Raw genomic sequence first — 13779 nt, forward strand, 5'->3', positions numbered from 1 at the left:
CGAAGGTTGGCTTGTTGCGTCCCCGACCACAGCAGAATGCGAGGTTGTTCTGTCTCTGCAAAAGTCAATGGTAAGCACACAAGCATGAGAAACTAGTGAGTACGAGCGTTCGTTCGTTTTTGAAGGGGGGAGGGAAGGGAGGGAAGGGATGGCACAGTAGAACGTTGTCGTTTCGATCAGTCGAGGGGGGGGGGTCGTCGGTGGTGCAACACACGAATGTGGAAAGTGTTTTGCATCGGAAGTTGTTGTTGTGGGGATGACAAAGCGCGTGGTCGGGGGGGGGGCGCTGTGAGGGGGCAAGAAGGAAGAGGAGCAGAACAAACCCAAAAAAATAAAATAAAAGGCGAAAATAGTGCTACGCTCGACTCACTATTCAAGCAAGGAAACGACTGCCAAAAACAAGACCAAACTGGATACGAAACCAGTAAAAAAAACAAATGGAAAAAACTGAACTGGATTCATTTGATCTTGGCTTTGATTTCTGATCAAATCTACGTTCATTGAGGCAAAAAAATTCCCTGCATTCTATTCATTCAGTCTCTCTTGTTTTGTCTGACAATGCTGAGCAGCGCTTCCAAGCTGACAATCCGCGCAATTCTCCGTGGCGGGACGACTTCAGCGCGCTGTGCTGCTGTTTTTACGACGACGACGACGACGACCACGACCACGACGAGATTGTCTTCAGCGTGTCTGACGCTGCCTGCGATGCACAAGTCGTCGTTCACGCGAGCCGGGACACGGATCTCGGCGGAGGATTCCCTGCGAATCAAGCACCTCGAGTACCGCAACCAGCCGACTCCGACACTGCCGTCCGGTGCAGCGACCACCAGCAGCAGTCAGGCTCAGGGACTGCCAACAACCACAGCGGCAACGACGACGGCAGCCGGGGCAGCTGCAGGCGCGGTCTGCCACACGCCGATCGCCTTTCCAAAGAACGAAAGCCAGGCCGCACGGACAAACCGTGACGATGCTCCGACATCCAACTTCAAGGGATTCAGTGCAAGCTTCCCGTGCATGGAGAAGGAAGCCGAACGCAGAGCTGCAGGCGGCCCAGAGCCAATGTACGATCGCGTCGTCTCGGGCTACGAAGTCTACCATCACAAGGTGGGTGTGGTTGTAGCCGCTCTGAGATTGTTGTCCCAGTCGCGGCGGTTCGAATCGATTCCGTAGTTCCGTGGCTGTGTAGTTCCGTGGTTGGACAAACGGATGCAAAATCTTGTTGTTGGATCACACACAATGGAACCTTTCACCGACGTTTCGATCTGACCTTGTACGATTGGCTTGACAGACGCCCTTCCAACTCTACCACGGCGGCGTGTTGCCAGAGTTTAACATTGCCTATGAGACGTGGGGCACACTGAACGCGTCCAAATCAAACGCCATTCTGCTGCACACTGGGCTCTCGGCCTCCTCGCACGCCAAATCGCAAGCCAAAAACACAAACCCCGGGTGAGACTGGCAATGCAATGCATGTAATGTGTCAGTGGTCACGAGCGTCTCGTGGCTTACTCGTTTTATTTCATGAATCTTGCGTGTGCGTCGTTGCAGCTGGTGGGAAGCCTTCATCGGACCTGGCTGCGCCATCGACACCAACAAGTTCTTTGTCATGTGCACAAACGTCCTTGGCTCGTGCTACGGCTCCACAGGACCATCATGCATCAATCCAACCACTGGCGAGGCGTATGCAACTCACTTTCCAATCCTAACAGTGAGTCTTCTTTTTTTTTTTTTTTTTTTGGTTCTGTTGCTTGAACTGATCGCAGATTGCTCTTGACTTCATCATCATCCATCCTGACAGGTCCAGGATATGGTGAGGGCTCAGTTCCACTTGCTTGACCACATGGGCATCCAGAAGTTGTACGCTTCTGTCGGATCCTCGTTGGGCGGAATGCAATCGCTGACGGCTGCTGCACTCCACCCCAGCCGTGTCGGGAAGGTGGTCAGCATCTCGGCCGCGGCCATGTCCCATCCACTGTCCATTGCAATGAGACACGTGCAGCGTCGCGTGTTGATGGCAGATCCTCATTGGAATGGTGGTCAATACTACAAGGGCATTTTCCCTCACTTTGGCATGAAAGTGGCTCGAGAAATTGGAACCATCAGCTATCGCTCGGGTCCCGAGTGGGAGGAACGCTTTGGACGCCAGCGTGCCAATCCAGAGTCGTCGCCAAACTTTTGCCCCGACTTTCTCATCGAGACCTATCTCGATCATCAGGCAAGTGCTTTGAAGAACACAATGAAATCACTGACGCAAGATTGGCTCACCTCCCTGCCTCTCTATTTTTGGCACACTGACTTTCATTCCGTAGGGTGAGTTATTTTGCCTGAAATACGATCCAAATTCGCTGCTGTATATCTCCAAGGTGAGTCGGGCATGAACACCAAAAAAAAAACCAAAAAAAAAAACCCCTGCTGCAACCCAAATCCTCGCTTCTCCTCACAACTTGATGGCTTTTCATGGCATTCTTCTCTTCAATGTACTTGTTACTGCGCTTCATAGGCCATGGACCTGTTCGATCTCGGCCAGGGATTTGAATCGCTGGACGCCGCGTTTCATCGCATCGACATGCCAGCGCTCGTCCTTGGTGTTGAGTCTGATATCCTCTTCCCCGAATGGCAGCAACGCCAGGTTGCCAACAAGCTGCGAACCACGGGCAATCAATCGGTTGTCTACTACCAGCTTGACTCGATCTACGGCCACGACACATTCTTGATCGATGTCAACTCTGTCGGGAAGGCTGTCAAAGGCCATCTGGAAAACGAATAGGTTGTCAAATGCATTCTATCAGTTGGATACTAGCATGTGGAAGAATATTAAAATGGTGTACAATGAAAAACGAGAAACCGCGAGCGCAAAAAACGAAACAACAAACAAAATCACGCATCAAATGTGACACGAACAAGGATTTGTCCCGGCGCAGGCTCTAGATTCAAGAGCACCTCTCGCTCATATGGCAGAGTCAACTTGGAGGTACCGGGTGGTAGCTCAAACAACGAGCCAATCAGCACACAGCATTTCGAGAGAGCCTCATTCTTTTGGAAAACATGATGCTCGTTCAGTGTGAAAATGCACCGCGTGGCGGCCGTTAGCGGAGTGCTTGATGCATGAACAGAGACGCTGGCAGCTGCGCTGGCAAGCGATGCTGTGGACGTTGACGGAACCTTACCGGTGCGCAAGACCTTCACCTCGCCGACTTTGACAGACACGTACCGCTGAGGTCCGCCTTCAGGCAGGTGCATGACGCTGAGCAAGTCTAATTTCATCGAACCGAGGCGCAGGTACACGTTCTCATCCAGGATGAGGGCAGAAACCCAATTCGCATTGTGCGCAATGGGTTCGGAGAGCGGAAGAACTTGCTCGTCCAGCGCACCGCTGTCTGCGGAACGCGTGCTCCGCCGCGAATCCGCCCGAGCCAGCAGACTGTGATCTGGGCTGGCTCCGAGAGCGTTCTGATGGTTGGTATCTGGCTGAGAGCTGGCAGCTTCGCCTTGTAACTTGGAATGAGCAGAGGGATGGCTGACGGCACTCGTCGGTTTCGTGGTCGAGGTGGCATCAGTCTCCTCTGCGTGACTAATTTGCAAGAGAGGCAGAAGCGAAGGTGCTGGGTTGTCTGAAGAGGAGGGAACGTTTGCCGATAATCGAGATGGAGGCGATGGGCTTGCCCCGTCCGCTGCTTCCAAACTGGACACTGACCCAGAGGCCGGAGTGAGACCGGCCAGACTGAATTCATGCGGGCTTGATGTCGGGCCAGGCGTGGGCGGTGCAGACTGCTTGGACGACAGCGGCGCTGCTACGTCTGCATTCACCTTGGCCAAGCCAGCCAGGATGGAATGCTTTGAAGCCGACTTGCCAACAGGAGCGGGCGGGCCAGCCAGACTCCTGGGATTCAAGATGCTGACACGCCGCGGAAGAAGGCCAGATCGACCTTGACCGTCGGGAGGTGGCGTGGAAGATGTCTGCAACAAGTCCATGGGCGAAAGCGGGAGAGATGGAGAGGGTTCGCTCCTTCGTGACGGCAGAGAGCTTGACAGGCTGGCGCTATCGCCAGGAGTGCGGTTGGCATCGGACGCGAGGGACGAGCTCGTAGCCGCACGAAGCAGCCGCTGCAGCGGTCCTTGCGAAAGAGTCTTTTCCGGATCTGGGCTCCCAGGAGGGACGACGCCGGTGAGTTGCATGCGAATGTGGAGCATGCCATCTGCGCCATCATTCAACTTGATCCATCCGTCGTTGGTCTGATACAAGGCCGCAGCTGACGTGTTACCGTTCGCGCCAGCGGCGCTCAGAGCCGGGTCGACTCCTCCGTCGGCGTGTTTCGCGGTCTCTTGTTCCGCCGCGGCCATCTTGGAATCGGCAAAGAAATCACCCAGACAAATTTCACAGTTGCCGATCGGTACACTCGAATGCGACAGATTCCAGTCCTTGACCACAAACAACAGGCGGGTATAAAGCCGATCAACGAGCTCAACAACTGTGGTTTCATTGAAGCGCGGATTCAAGTCTCGCTTGATGGGCTTTGTGCGGTGCAACCGTCGCCCATCCATCTTGACCACGACAAACGGGTCGGACAGCATGTTTCGATCCACTCCCGGCAAGTGCTTGGCCTCGATGATGGTGAGAATGAGTCGAGCAGCCCGCTCGGACGACGCCCCGCTCATGGTCGCATCATGCAGCAAGGCTTCCCGCACGCTGGAAGAGGGGTGGCGCTCTTGGTTGACGAGCTTCATGCCAGAGTTATCAGAAACCGCTCCAAAGAGACAGATTCGAGCGCCGTTGATGAGAGGGACGAAATCATCCCATCGGTCTTCGCTGCCCAAGGCACCCTGATGCTGTCGCGCAAATCCCAATGGCGAGCCGGTCATCCCGGAGCTGCCGCCGGGAGGCTCAAATTGCAGCGATATGTACCGAAAGGAGAGCGCGCACAATAGCTTGCCCACCTGCAGGAGCTTGCCCGAGCCAAACACCATGGGATGGCTATTCGAACTCGCTCCCCCGCTAAAGACAGTGCCATTTCCAAGCGCAGCAGAGGTTGCAACAGTGGGGCTGGCTGGAGCTGTCGGACTTGCAGAAAGAGCCGACGACGGGGAACGCGATCCAGAGACGGCCGTCGGTGGTGGTGTTCCAATGCCCGAGGGCAACGAGTGCGATCGCTGGGTTCGTGTGTCTTCCTCGAAGGTATGGGTCAAAGGAGACGAGGCGGAATGCGCTGCTGCGTTCGCCGTATGCTGTTGCTGAAGTTTGGCAAGAACGCGCGCTGTGACAGAGTTTGCAAAGGACGACGGCAAAGTCGCGTCGCGCTTCAAATCGACGACCACGCGATCGTTTCGAGTGCCTGCCGGCGTGCCGGGCGGCAAATGCTGTGCCACATCCAGTACCACAGCACCGACAATCTGTAAAGGATCCTGCGCTTGGGCGCCAGGAGGCTCCGCCGCGTCGACGGAAGGGAATCCGAAATGGCTGCTGGACTCTGCAGGGTCGTGTGCGACGCGGCGCAGGATTGCAACGTGCAGTTTGAGAGCCGCCGAATTCCGAACAATCAGCTCGACGCTGCTGCAAGACCCAAGCGGCGTGAGCTTGACAGGATCAAGCTCGCACTCAAACACTCGACGACCATTCTTCTCAACGACACAAAACAACTCGCCCGGCTCAGTAGGTGCACCCGAAGGGCTGAAAGATCGATCGGAGCCGTCCTCCAAAGATATCTTGCGCTTGGCCATCTCGGAAGCCGAGTCTAGCGCTTGCAACACGACTTGTTTGAGTTCGAGGCGCAGTACACCGCTGCCTTTGCGGCAGTAGCGACCAATGTTGATACCGATCTGGTCATCGCCATCTTCCGGCGAGATGGCCAACGACGACGCGGTTCGGGAGGCCTTCCGGGGCTGTTTGCGATCTTTGCCGAACAACTTGGAGTCCTTATCGTCGTGCTCGTCGGGCTTGAACGCGGCGACCCGCACACCGCGCGCCATTTGGCTGTCTGCCAAAGCCTGGTACAATGGCTCAATTTCTGACATGCTATCGATGGTACGTGAGAGCAGCTCGCGCGCCGAGACTTGCATGCCGTAGAATTTGCGGTTGGCGTCCTTCCGTTCAATCAGCACCGTTCCGGTGAGGGAAACACCCACAAACAGCCCTTTCGTCTTCGAGTAGGAGAAGGCCGATGACAAGTTGCTCGTCGACAGTTCAGCGGCCACTTGACGACCAACAGGACCTGCCGCCACAGACACATTGCCACCGAGAGACGCGGTGCCGCTCGCAAAGGCGTTCACAGCATCGGACGTGTTGAGGATGATGAGAAAGTCGCTTTTCTGCAACAAGTGGACGTCCAAAATACACATGCCCAAAAAAAAAAACGAGCCGCGCGTAAAAGTGAGCGAATAACAACAACCACAAGCGAAAAAGAAAAACAAGCGAACAAATAGTTGTTTCGCAAGAAGCGCTTTGCATCCACGGACGTACCTCGGCGCCAGCTTCCAATCCGCCCGAAAGAGAGGCCAAAGCGATCGCACTGGGCGCAGACCAGGCTCCGGAAGGTAGACGGGCAAGCACTAGGCCTGTGCCAAAGCGCACCGACGCAAGAAATCCAATGCGTACCACTGAAATTACAGCAACACCCTTGGCGCGATGCAACACTGCGCGGGGCAACGTTGCCATTTCACGCACGATGGTGGCTGCACGACCAGCTTCTGCTGCAAGACCAGATTCAAAGATGCGACCAAAGATGCCGCCCGCTGACGGCTCATCCGAGGCCTTCCGCCCAGCCACGGAGCTGGACAGCGGCTTGGTAGGAGCGCTGCCACTCGCATCGAAAAAGTCCTCTCCATTCGGCCCTGGAGTCGCGACGGACGATGCTGGTATGGTTGGAACGCCGGCGCCACTCTGTCCTGGGCCGCCTGCCGCCGAAGCCGGAGAGGCCATGGTTCCAGTGGCTGCCACTGACGCAGGAGGAGGGCCAAGCGCATGGTACCTGAAGGTGGCTTGCAAGCGACCAACCTCCTCGTGGTCGTCGACGGCGCCACGCGACACCGGGAGCATGCTCGAGCTTGGTCTGAGACGCTTGAGCACTTGCTCTGTCACCAGCGTTGCATCGTGCTGGAAAACAATCTCGTACATGTCCAAGCTGCAAGAGCCGCAATCGACCGTTTCGGGCATGTGCACCCGCGCAACCACCTCTGTCTCTCCAGATTCAAACTGGTGAAACGCGTCGCCAGCAGTTGGCAGGAAAATCGGAGAGATGACGGCGGCCGTGGATGGCTCTTGGATGGATGCTTTGACGTTGATCGAAACACGCTGAGAGTTGACGTCGTGCACCAAAATGCAAAAGGTTTGGGACCAGTCCGCTAAATGATGGCGCTTGATGGCACGGGATGCGTGTACGCGCCCACCCACGTCAACAAAGCACCGGATGGTTGTGTTGGCTGACAGGTCGCTCGGCGTGGCCAACGTCGAGCCTGCTTGAAGTGGTCCGCTCGCGGGTGTTGTTGAAGTGGTGTTTGTGCGAGCGTCGAGCGCAGACCACTCGCGTTCGATGAGCGCATTCAGAGTGGCACTCGAGATTGTCACTTGCAAAATGCCGACCGCTTGGGAGCGAGCAAAGTACGCTGGTGAGCCATCAAGGACGTCAAGCTCGTCCACGCCGTTGAACATTTCGTTGATGTTAAACTCTAGCTTGTTTGGAAGGACCATGGTCGATGCTATGGCGGAATCAATCGAGCCTTCCAGCCACTGGGAGAGGAAGGGCATGTCCATCACATCCACGTTGTGCATGGCCCGAATGGAAAGGTCCACCTCCGGCTGCGACAAGAAGGAGAACGTGATGTGTTCCAGCAGCGGGGATTTGGACATGAATTTCAGGCCGAGCATGAGCTGCCCCTGGAGCATGAGATTGCTGACGGCAATCGGCACTTTCAGGCGCAGCATCTTGGCGGAGAGACGGACCTCGACAATGGCGTATGCGGCCGGCGCACGAACCACTGTATCGACCAGCAGATCAATCATAGCAGTCGAGCGGCTGGCGCTGGCGGCTGCAGCGAGCAGTTGGTCGGCTTCGAGGGTCTTTGCCCCAACCGGAGCCAGTACGCGAGCAGATCGGAAGAAGGGAGCTGTGGGCCCCAGGGTGAACTTGACAAGCTCGATGGAGGCAACCGAGCGCGGCCGCGCTGCCTCCAGAATGCGTTGCAGCGGTCCTCGCATGGATTCGGCGAGTGTTGGCTCGTACACTGTCCAAAACTGTGCGAGCACGTAATTCTGCCAACCGACAACCAGGCAAACCATGAGCGACAACCAAAATTTCAAGTCAAAAACCCCCGGCATTCGGTTTGCTTGCTGAATGAATGGTAGTTGATTGTCGAGTTTCAGATGTTGTCGAGTTTCAGATGTTGTCGAGTTTCCAGATTGTGTGTGTGTGTGTGTGTGTGTGTGTGTGTGTCGTCACAATCCGCAACGAACCAACAACTTTTGGCTTTATGCTTACAAGCCAGTCGACCGTCTCGACGTCGCCGCGCAGTGCCAGTCGATGCAATGCGCGCTTCTCTGCTTCGGCGAGCACAGCAGTGAGGAATCGCGGGACCATTCTGTCATTGAGGGTCAAACGAGTAACAAACAGTGCGGGTCAGAGATGATTTCGGACTGACCTGACTCACTCACATACTCTGGCAGACAGCTCCAAAAAAGCGCAACAGCAAGCAAGTTAAACACATCGAACACGAAGAAGCAGAAAAACAAAGCGAGGCGATACCGGCGGAAGACGGCAAAGGAGCCGACGAGGAGCGCGCCAACCCAGAGCGGAGACAGGCCGAGCGCACCAGCCAGGTAGGCACTGAGCGCAATCACGCCAGTCATCTGGATCCAGCGCGCATGCCACCAGCGCACCACGCTGTCGTTACTCATTGCGTCAGCGCGGGGGGGGGAGGTCGGAGGGGCAAGTGGGAGTGGAGGATTGGGAGGGGTCACCTGCCCAAGCGAGTGAGAATCTAAGAGAGCGAAAACAATGAATGAATGAATGACACGAGAACATGGATCAATGAAGGAAAGGAGAATAAGAAAACAGATTGAATGGAGATGGACGAGAATGAACAAACTCCTTTGGTTCGGCAATATGGATTCAACACTCGTCCAAATGCTGGCGCATGACTGCGAGACAGCGCGAGATGTATGACAAAGTCAAGCATGCGAGAGAAAGTGCTCAAGTAAAAGTGATGTTGGATTTCAATTGAACTTGACAATGGGGGAAAGTACGATTGAAAAACCAGGGCACGCAACGACATTGCTCTGGGATTATTGTCGCTTGGCAGACTTGCTTGACGACGATGGCTTTTTAGAGTACAGGCGCTGAAGATGAGGACCCTACGCAAGTGAAAACACAACGTGTGAGTGGATGCTGTCGAACTCCTAAACAAACACAGAAAACAGAAAACAGAAGAGCAGCTGGCTTGCTTCAATAAACTTGACAGAAATCCAAAAGACAATGCCCATGGCCAGAGTCAATGCTGCAATCGCGTTCGCAGGGGTGCAAGAAATGGAATCAGAACGAGCAGCAAGCAAACGGCATTCAACAAACACTCCCCAACAACACCCCTTTTCTCGAGGCACAACAGGTCACAACGTACCGTAGCCAACAATCGATTGCTGACGAAGCGCGGCACCGAACATGGCAAGGGTCGTTCCGACATACTGCGGATCCGAAAAGATCGTGTACGGACCAGACGTAACAGGCGCGTCCATCAAGAAGCCGAACGAATCGCCATTGTACATGCCCTTGATACCAAGCGCGTGAAGCGTCCACAGGTTGAGCAAAATGCCAACGACAAAGAGGCCGTAGCCGACGATCGTAGCAATCTCGACAGGCAGCACAATCCACTGTCCAAACGTGACAAAGTGAGCTGAAACAACCAACACTGCATCACATCCGCCGCCACCCCTAGGCGATGAAATATTCTGATAACTCTGCCATCGCAGGATTCATCAAATCTTGACCTTGTAGTCGTCATGCCCAAAACCCGCGATCCATGGATTTGACATTGTGGCTCACCTGAAGCTCGGGCAGCGACGCTTCGATCGCAGAGTGGATGACGGCGTCGCGCACTGCGGCACTCAGAACCAGATAGACGGCGTAGTAGTACACTGCATTCGCACCAAGGATCTGCCAGCAACATACCGAGCATCAAACAAGTCAGTCAGTCCAGTCAGTCCAGTCAGCATGGCACTCTCGCTGCCCTTATTCACTATTCCTATGCGAACCACCCCCCAACCCCAACCATCCTGAACAACGCACTTTGGTAAAGCAGCGAGTTTTGTGCTCGATCTGCGCAGTCGCATTGTAGTTGGCGACGTGGAGAACGATCGCAGCGAGAGGAGCCACGAGAACGGCAGCGAGCGCGGACATGGTGCGTTGCTGAGGGACAGGGGAAAAGAAGACTGTACACGATCCCCAAATCATAACCCGAATCCGCCAAGTGATGAGGTTTGGAATAGGAGTGTAAAGGTGAACTTGGACATGAATCATTAAATTACTATTGAGCTGTACGCGTTGCGTTCGGAGCGAAACGATCATCAGAAAATGGACTATTGCACTGAGGGAAGGTCGGCAGGGCGCGGTGATGCCGTGGCAGAAGCATTCGCGGTAGCAGGCCCTGCAGCACTGGAAGCACTAACCGCGGATGTGCCACTCGCCTGGGTAGAACTTGGCGGCTTGCGAGACGAGGACGCCTTGCTGCGGCTTTTGGAGCTAGCCTCGCCCCCCTCCTGAAGCTGAAGCTTTCGTGCGTTGTAGCGCATCGCACTCATTTCGTGGAGTTTCTCTGCATGCAGTGATTTCGGTGAAATGAGAAGAGGGTCAAAGAGTGGTTTTTTTTTTCTCGCTTCCTTCTCAAAAACCAAAATCATAAAATCATCCCCCCCCCTTCAACGACATACCAAAGTCCTCTTCGGTTCGGCCACGGTGCAAGTAAACCCATATCTTCCGATCATTGTCAAACCGGATACACGGGTCGGGCTCCCACCGCAATCGGTCAAGCGCACTGCTGACCATCTGGTACACTTGGTTGTCAGTCGCATCCTGGATGAGATACTGCGAATCCCGCAGAGTCTCGCAGACTTCGAGACGCGTGCCTATGAGAGACAAAGTCATGCAGTCAGTCGGCATGGATGTCGCAGCTGAGACTTGTCCCTGTGTGTGTGCACGAGTTTGTTACCTTCGCCGTTTGGCAAGCGAGCAGCAGCATCTCGGATGAGGGTCAACACGGTGACATACGACGGCCGTGTTTCTGACAGGAAATTGTGCCCACGCACTTTGCTCGAGGCCGACTCTGCCACCTTTTTAAACACGCCCTTGATCGGACCCACGGATGCAAAGTAGTCGCGGACCCGCCAAGTGAACGGACGTTCGGGATTGGCGTAGCGTTCTCTGCAGCAGCAGCAGCAGCAGGCATTCTGGTGATGAGAAAAAGCAGAGCAGAAAACAAAAAAAAAACTCGCGCTTACTTTTCTTGGGCTCGGATTTCCACCTGCTCTTCTGGTGTGCTCTTGCGATACTTGCTGTTCGTGGGACATCGAGGCTCGGGAATGCTGGCGGGATCATTACTCCCTTCAATTCGCTTATCTTCATCCCTGAAACAGCAAGCAGCAAAGTAAGTCAAAAATACAGCTACGGCACAAAAACATCCCCACTCGGCCGCGCGCGTACTTGGTTTGCATCCAGGCTTCGCACATTTGGCTCAGGGTCGACATGTCATCTTGACCCTGGGACAACCACGACCACTTGTGCAATCTCTCCTTGTAGTCCACGCACGGCGTAAAAACGGAACATTTGGTGACCTGGAGACTGAGGCCAGCGAGATAGCGCAGGGCACTCTCGGTGAGCGCAGGCCAATCTGGATTGTCGTTCACCCACGCCGATCCAGCGGCGGAACTTGTAGTGAGCCACTTTCCAACGAGTTGCTGAACGCGCTGCAAGCTGGCACGGCCTTCGGGGAGGCGTCGTAAAATGTGACCGAGCAACGCAAAGAATGAGGAGAATGGCCGGCGAAATTGCATCGTAAACAAGTCCTCGTCAATGGGTGCTTTAGTAAGCGGCTTGGCCGGCACAGTCGCGCTGGATGAAGGCGCGTCAATGGCAGCCCTCTCGTCGGATTGAGCGGATGGAGGCGTGTTTCGTTGAAGAACAGACTGCGACAATGCCCATGGCGTCGGGAAGCCCAGCCTTGGGGCCAGTGACGTGAAGCCATCAATCTCAGCAGCACTTTGAGCGTGGGTTGACTGTGAGCTCTGCGAGACGGGGACGGCGACTGCCATCGACCACGCAAGGTTGCGGCTGAGCGCGCGCCGCTTGAAACGCTGTGTTGCATGCCTTCCGCCCAGAAAGTCAACCTCAGAAGAAAGTGCAGCGAGCTGCTTCTCTCGCAAGTAAGCTGGTTTGGCTCGATGGGCGAGAAGCATGGCCAGGTACTCGTCAGTCGAAACATCGTGTGTCGCTTCAGCCGCCCGTGTTGGGCGCCTGAATCGAGCGAGGCTCCTTGGAGAATGTGTATCAGAGGCAGCCACAGCAAAGCGCAAAACAGCACTGGTGCCGACCAAATCATCCTCGAGCTCGCTGTCAACGTCCACTTCCTCATCATCATCATCAACCTCGTTCCAATCAGACTCGGCATCGCCATCACGTGAAAGGTGCTGTTGCAACCACGCCATATCATCCACGTTGCGTCGACGCGAATGAAGCCATCGATCGGTAGGATGGGCACCGTCAGCGCTGCCTCCTTCGTCAAGGTAGCCCCCGAACTCGTCCGTGTCATCAGAACCTGCAAACCGTCGCTCAATGGCGCCGATCAATCTTTGTGATTTCCGAGCTGCTGCCTGTTGCATCCTGTCTTTGAGCTGGCGCTTGACTTGGCGGCGTTCGAATTCTTCCATCCTGTCCAACGCCCGCCAATGGATGAGAAGGCGTCAATGCAACTCCCCCAACCCCCCTCCCACCTCTGAGTCATGCAGTTGGCTAAATTGAGCCAACCAACATCAAAACGCACTTAGTTTCTGCTGACTGGAGCTTGACATGATCGCGCAACCGAGACGCTGCAGCACTCAGACTAGCATTCCACTGCGTTTCGTCGGACTGCTCTCCGCAGAGCTGCACGGTAGTAGTAAGCAGCCTCTCTCGCTGATCCAAGCACCGCAACAGGACTTCATGTTGCCTTGCTGCCAGGTCTGCACGAGCTTCAAGCGCTCGAGCAGAGTCTCGAGCCTGTCTCGCTGCGACCATTCCCGCGGCGTCGTTGCTTCCTGATGAATTCATATAGCAACAGTTGTATGGCAAAGTTCCATCAAACCAAGCGAGAGTGTCGCAGTGTGAGCGAGTGACTGGCAACGACGACTCCAATGACGACGAAGTGCACTCATTCATGTGTTACTTTGAAGCTGCTCACTCGCTTCGACCACAGGCCGACTATCAAACAGCATTGGAGCACTTGAGAGCAAGCGATTCACGAGATTGTCCGTTCCGAGTCTGTCGTTGGCACAACTCGGCGGCAGCAAGCTCTGTTTGAAAACCCAGATCAATACACTGTCACCATTTTGTTCCACAAAGGTGATTGCAAACAAAATGATCACTCACTTGTAATGCATGGCGATCATCAGCACTCAGGAGAGTCGTCCAAACTGCGGGAGAGAGCACGTTGTCGAGTCCCAGCTGAGCTGCGTCGAGCAACTCTTGCTCAAGTGGCTCGAGCTCCATTGCTCAGCACAACAACAACAAAAACAACAACAACAAAAAAAAAAAAAACTGACAGACTGAG

At 55.0% G+C, this 13779-nt stretch overlaps 4 protein-coding genes across 5 annotated transcripts; 1 reads left to right on the plus strand and 3 right to left on the minus strand.

Moving 5' to 3' along the window:
• Nucleotides 1–542: 542 nt before the first annotated feature.
• Nucleotides 543–2869, plus strand: CAOG_04261 (homoserine O-acetyltransferase). The gene is made up of 6 exons (XM_004348036.2): nucleotides 543–1104; nucleotides 1289–1449; nucleotides 1549–1708; nucleotides 1799–2215; nucleotides 2310–2363; nucleotides 2501–2869. Exons 1-6 carry the CDS (start codon nucleotides 559–561, stop codon nucleotides 2765–2767), a joined length of 1605 nt encoding a protein of 534 aa, XP_004348086.2. The 5' UTR covers nucleotides 543–558; the 3' UTR covers nucleotides 2768–2869.
• Nucleotides 2803–8983, minus strand: CAOG_04262 (the record flags this gene model as incomplete). Of its 2 annotated transcripts, XM_004348037.2 has the most annotated exons (4): nucleotides 8733–8983; nucleotides 8469–8568; nucleotides 6455–8242; nucleotides 2803–6303 (listed from the first exon to the last, which is right to left on the minus strand). In XM_004348037.2, exons 1-4 carry the CDS (start codon nucleotides 8882–8884, stop codon nucleotides 2878–2880), a joined length of 5466 nt encoding a protein of 1821 aa, XP_004348087.1. In that variant the 5' UTR covers nucleotides 8885–8983. The 2 variants fall into 2 exon arrangements, with proteins under 2 accessions (XP_004348087.1, XP_011270372.1); XM_011272070.1 differs by lacking the exon at nucleotides 8733–8983 and having other exon boundaries at nucleotides 2878–6303; nucleotides 8469–8613.
• A 193-nt stretch (nucleotides 8984–9176) lies between these two features.
• Nucleotides 9177–10420, minus strand: CAOG_04263 (PEMT/PEM2 methyltransferase). The gene is made up of 5 exons (XM_004348038.2): nucleotides 10269–10420; nucleotides 10026–10136; nucleotides 9604–9853; nucleotides 9431–9483; nucleotides 9177–9340 (listed from the first exon to the last, which is right to left on the minus strand). The coding sequence occupies exons 1-5, from the start codon at nucleotides 10377–10379 to the stop codon at nucleotides 9272–9274; spliced, it is 594 nt and encodes a 197-aa protein (XP_004348088.2). The 5' UTR covers nucleotides 10380–10420; the 3' UTR covers nucleotides 9177–9271.
• A 64-nt stretch (nucleotides 10421–10484) lies between these two features.
• On the minus strand, nucleotides 10485–13766 carry CAOG_04264 (hypothetical protein). The gene is made up of 8 exons (XM_004348039.2): nucleotides 13599–13766; nucleotides 13396–13522; nucleotides 13015–13267; nucleotides 11679–12902; nucleotides 11477–11602; nucleotides 11188–11399; nucleotides 10910–11104; nucleotides 10485–10794 (listed from the first exon to the last, which is right to left on the minus strand). The coding sequence occupies exons 1-8, from the start codon at nucleotides 13716–13718 to the stop codon at nucleotides 10559–10561; spliced, it is 2493 nt and encodes an 830-aa protein (XP_004348089.2). The 5' UTR covers nucleotides 13719–13766; the 3' UTR covers nucleotides 10485–10558.
• Nucleotides 13767–13779: the final 13 nt, after the last annotated feature.

This window comes from Capsaspora owczarzaki, assembly GCF_000151315.2.
Source record: "Capsaspora owczarzaki ATCC 30864 unplaced genomic scaffold supercont2.6, whole genome shotgun sequence".
Taxonomy (NCBI): Eukaryota; class Filasterea; order Ministeriida; family Capsasporidae; genus Capsaspora; species Capsaspora owczarzaki.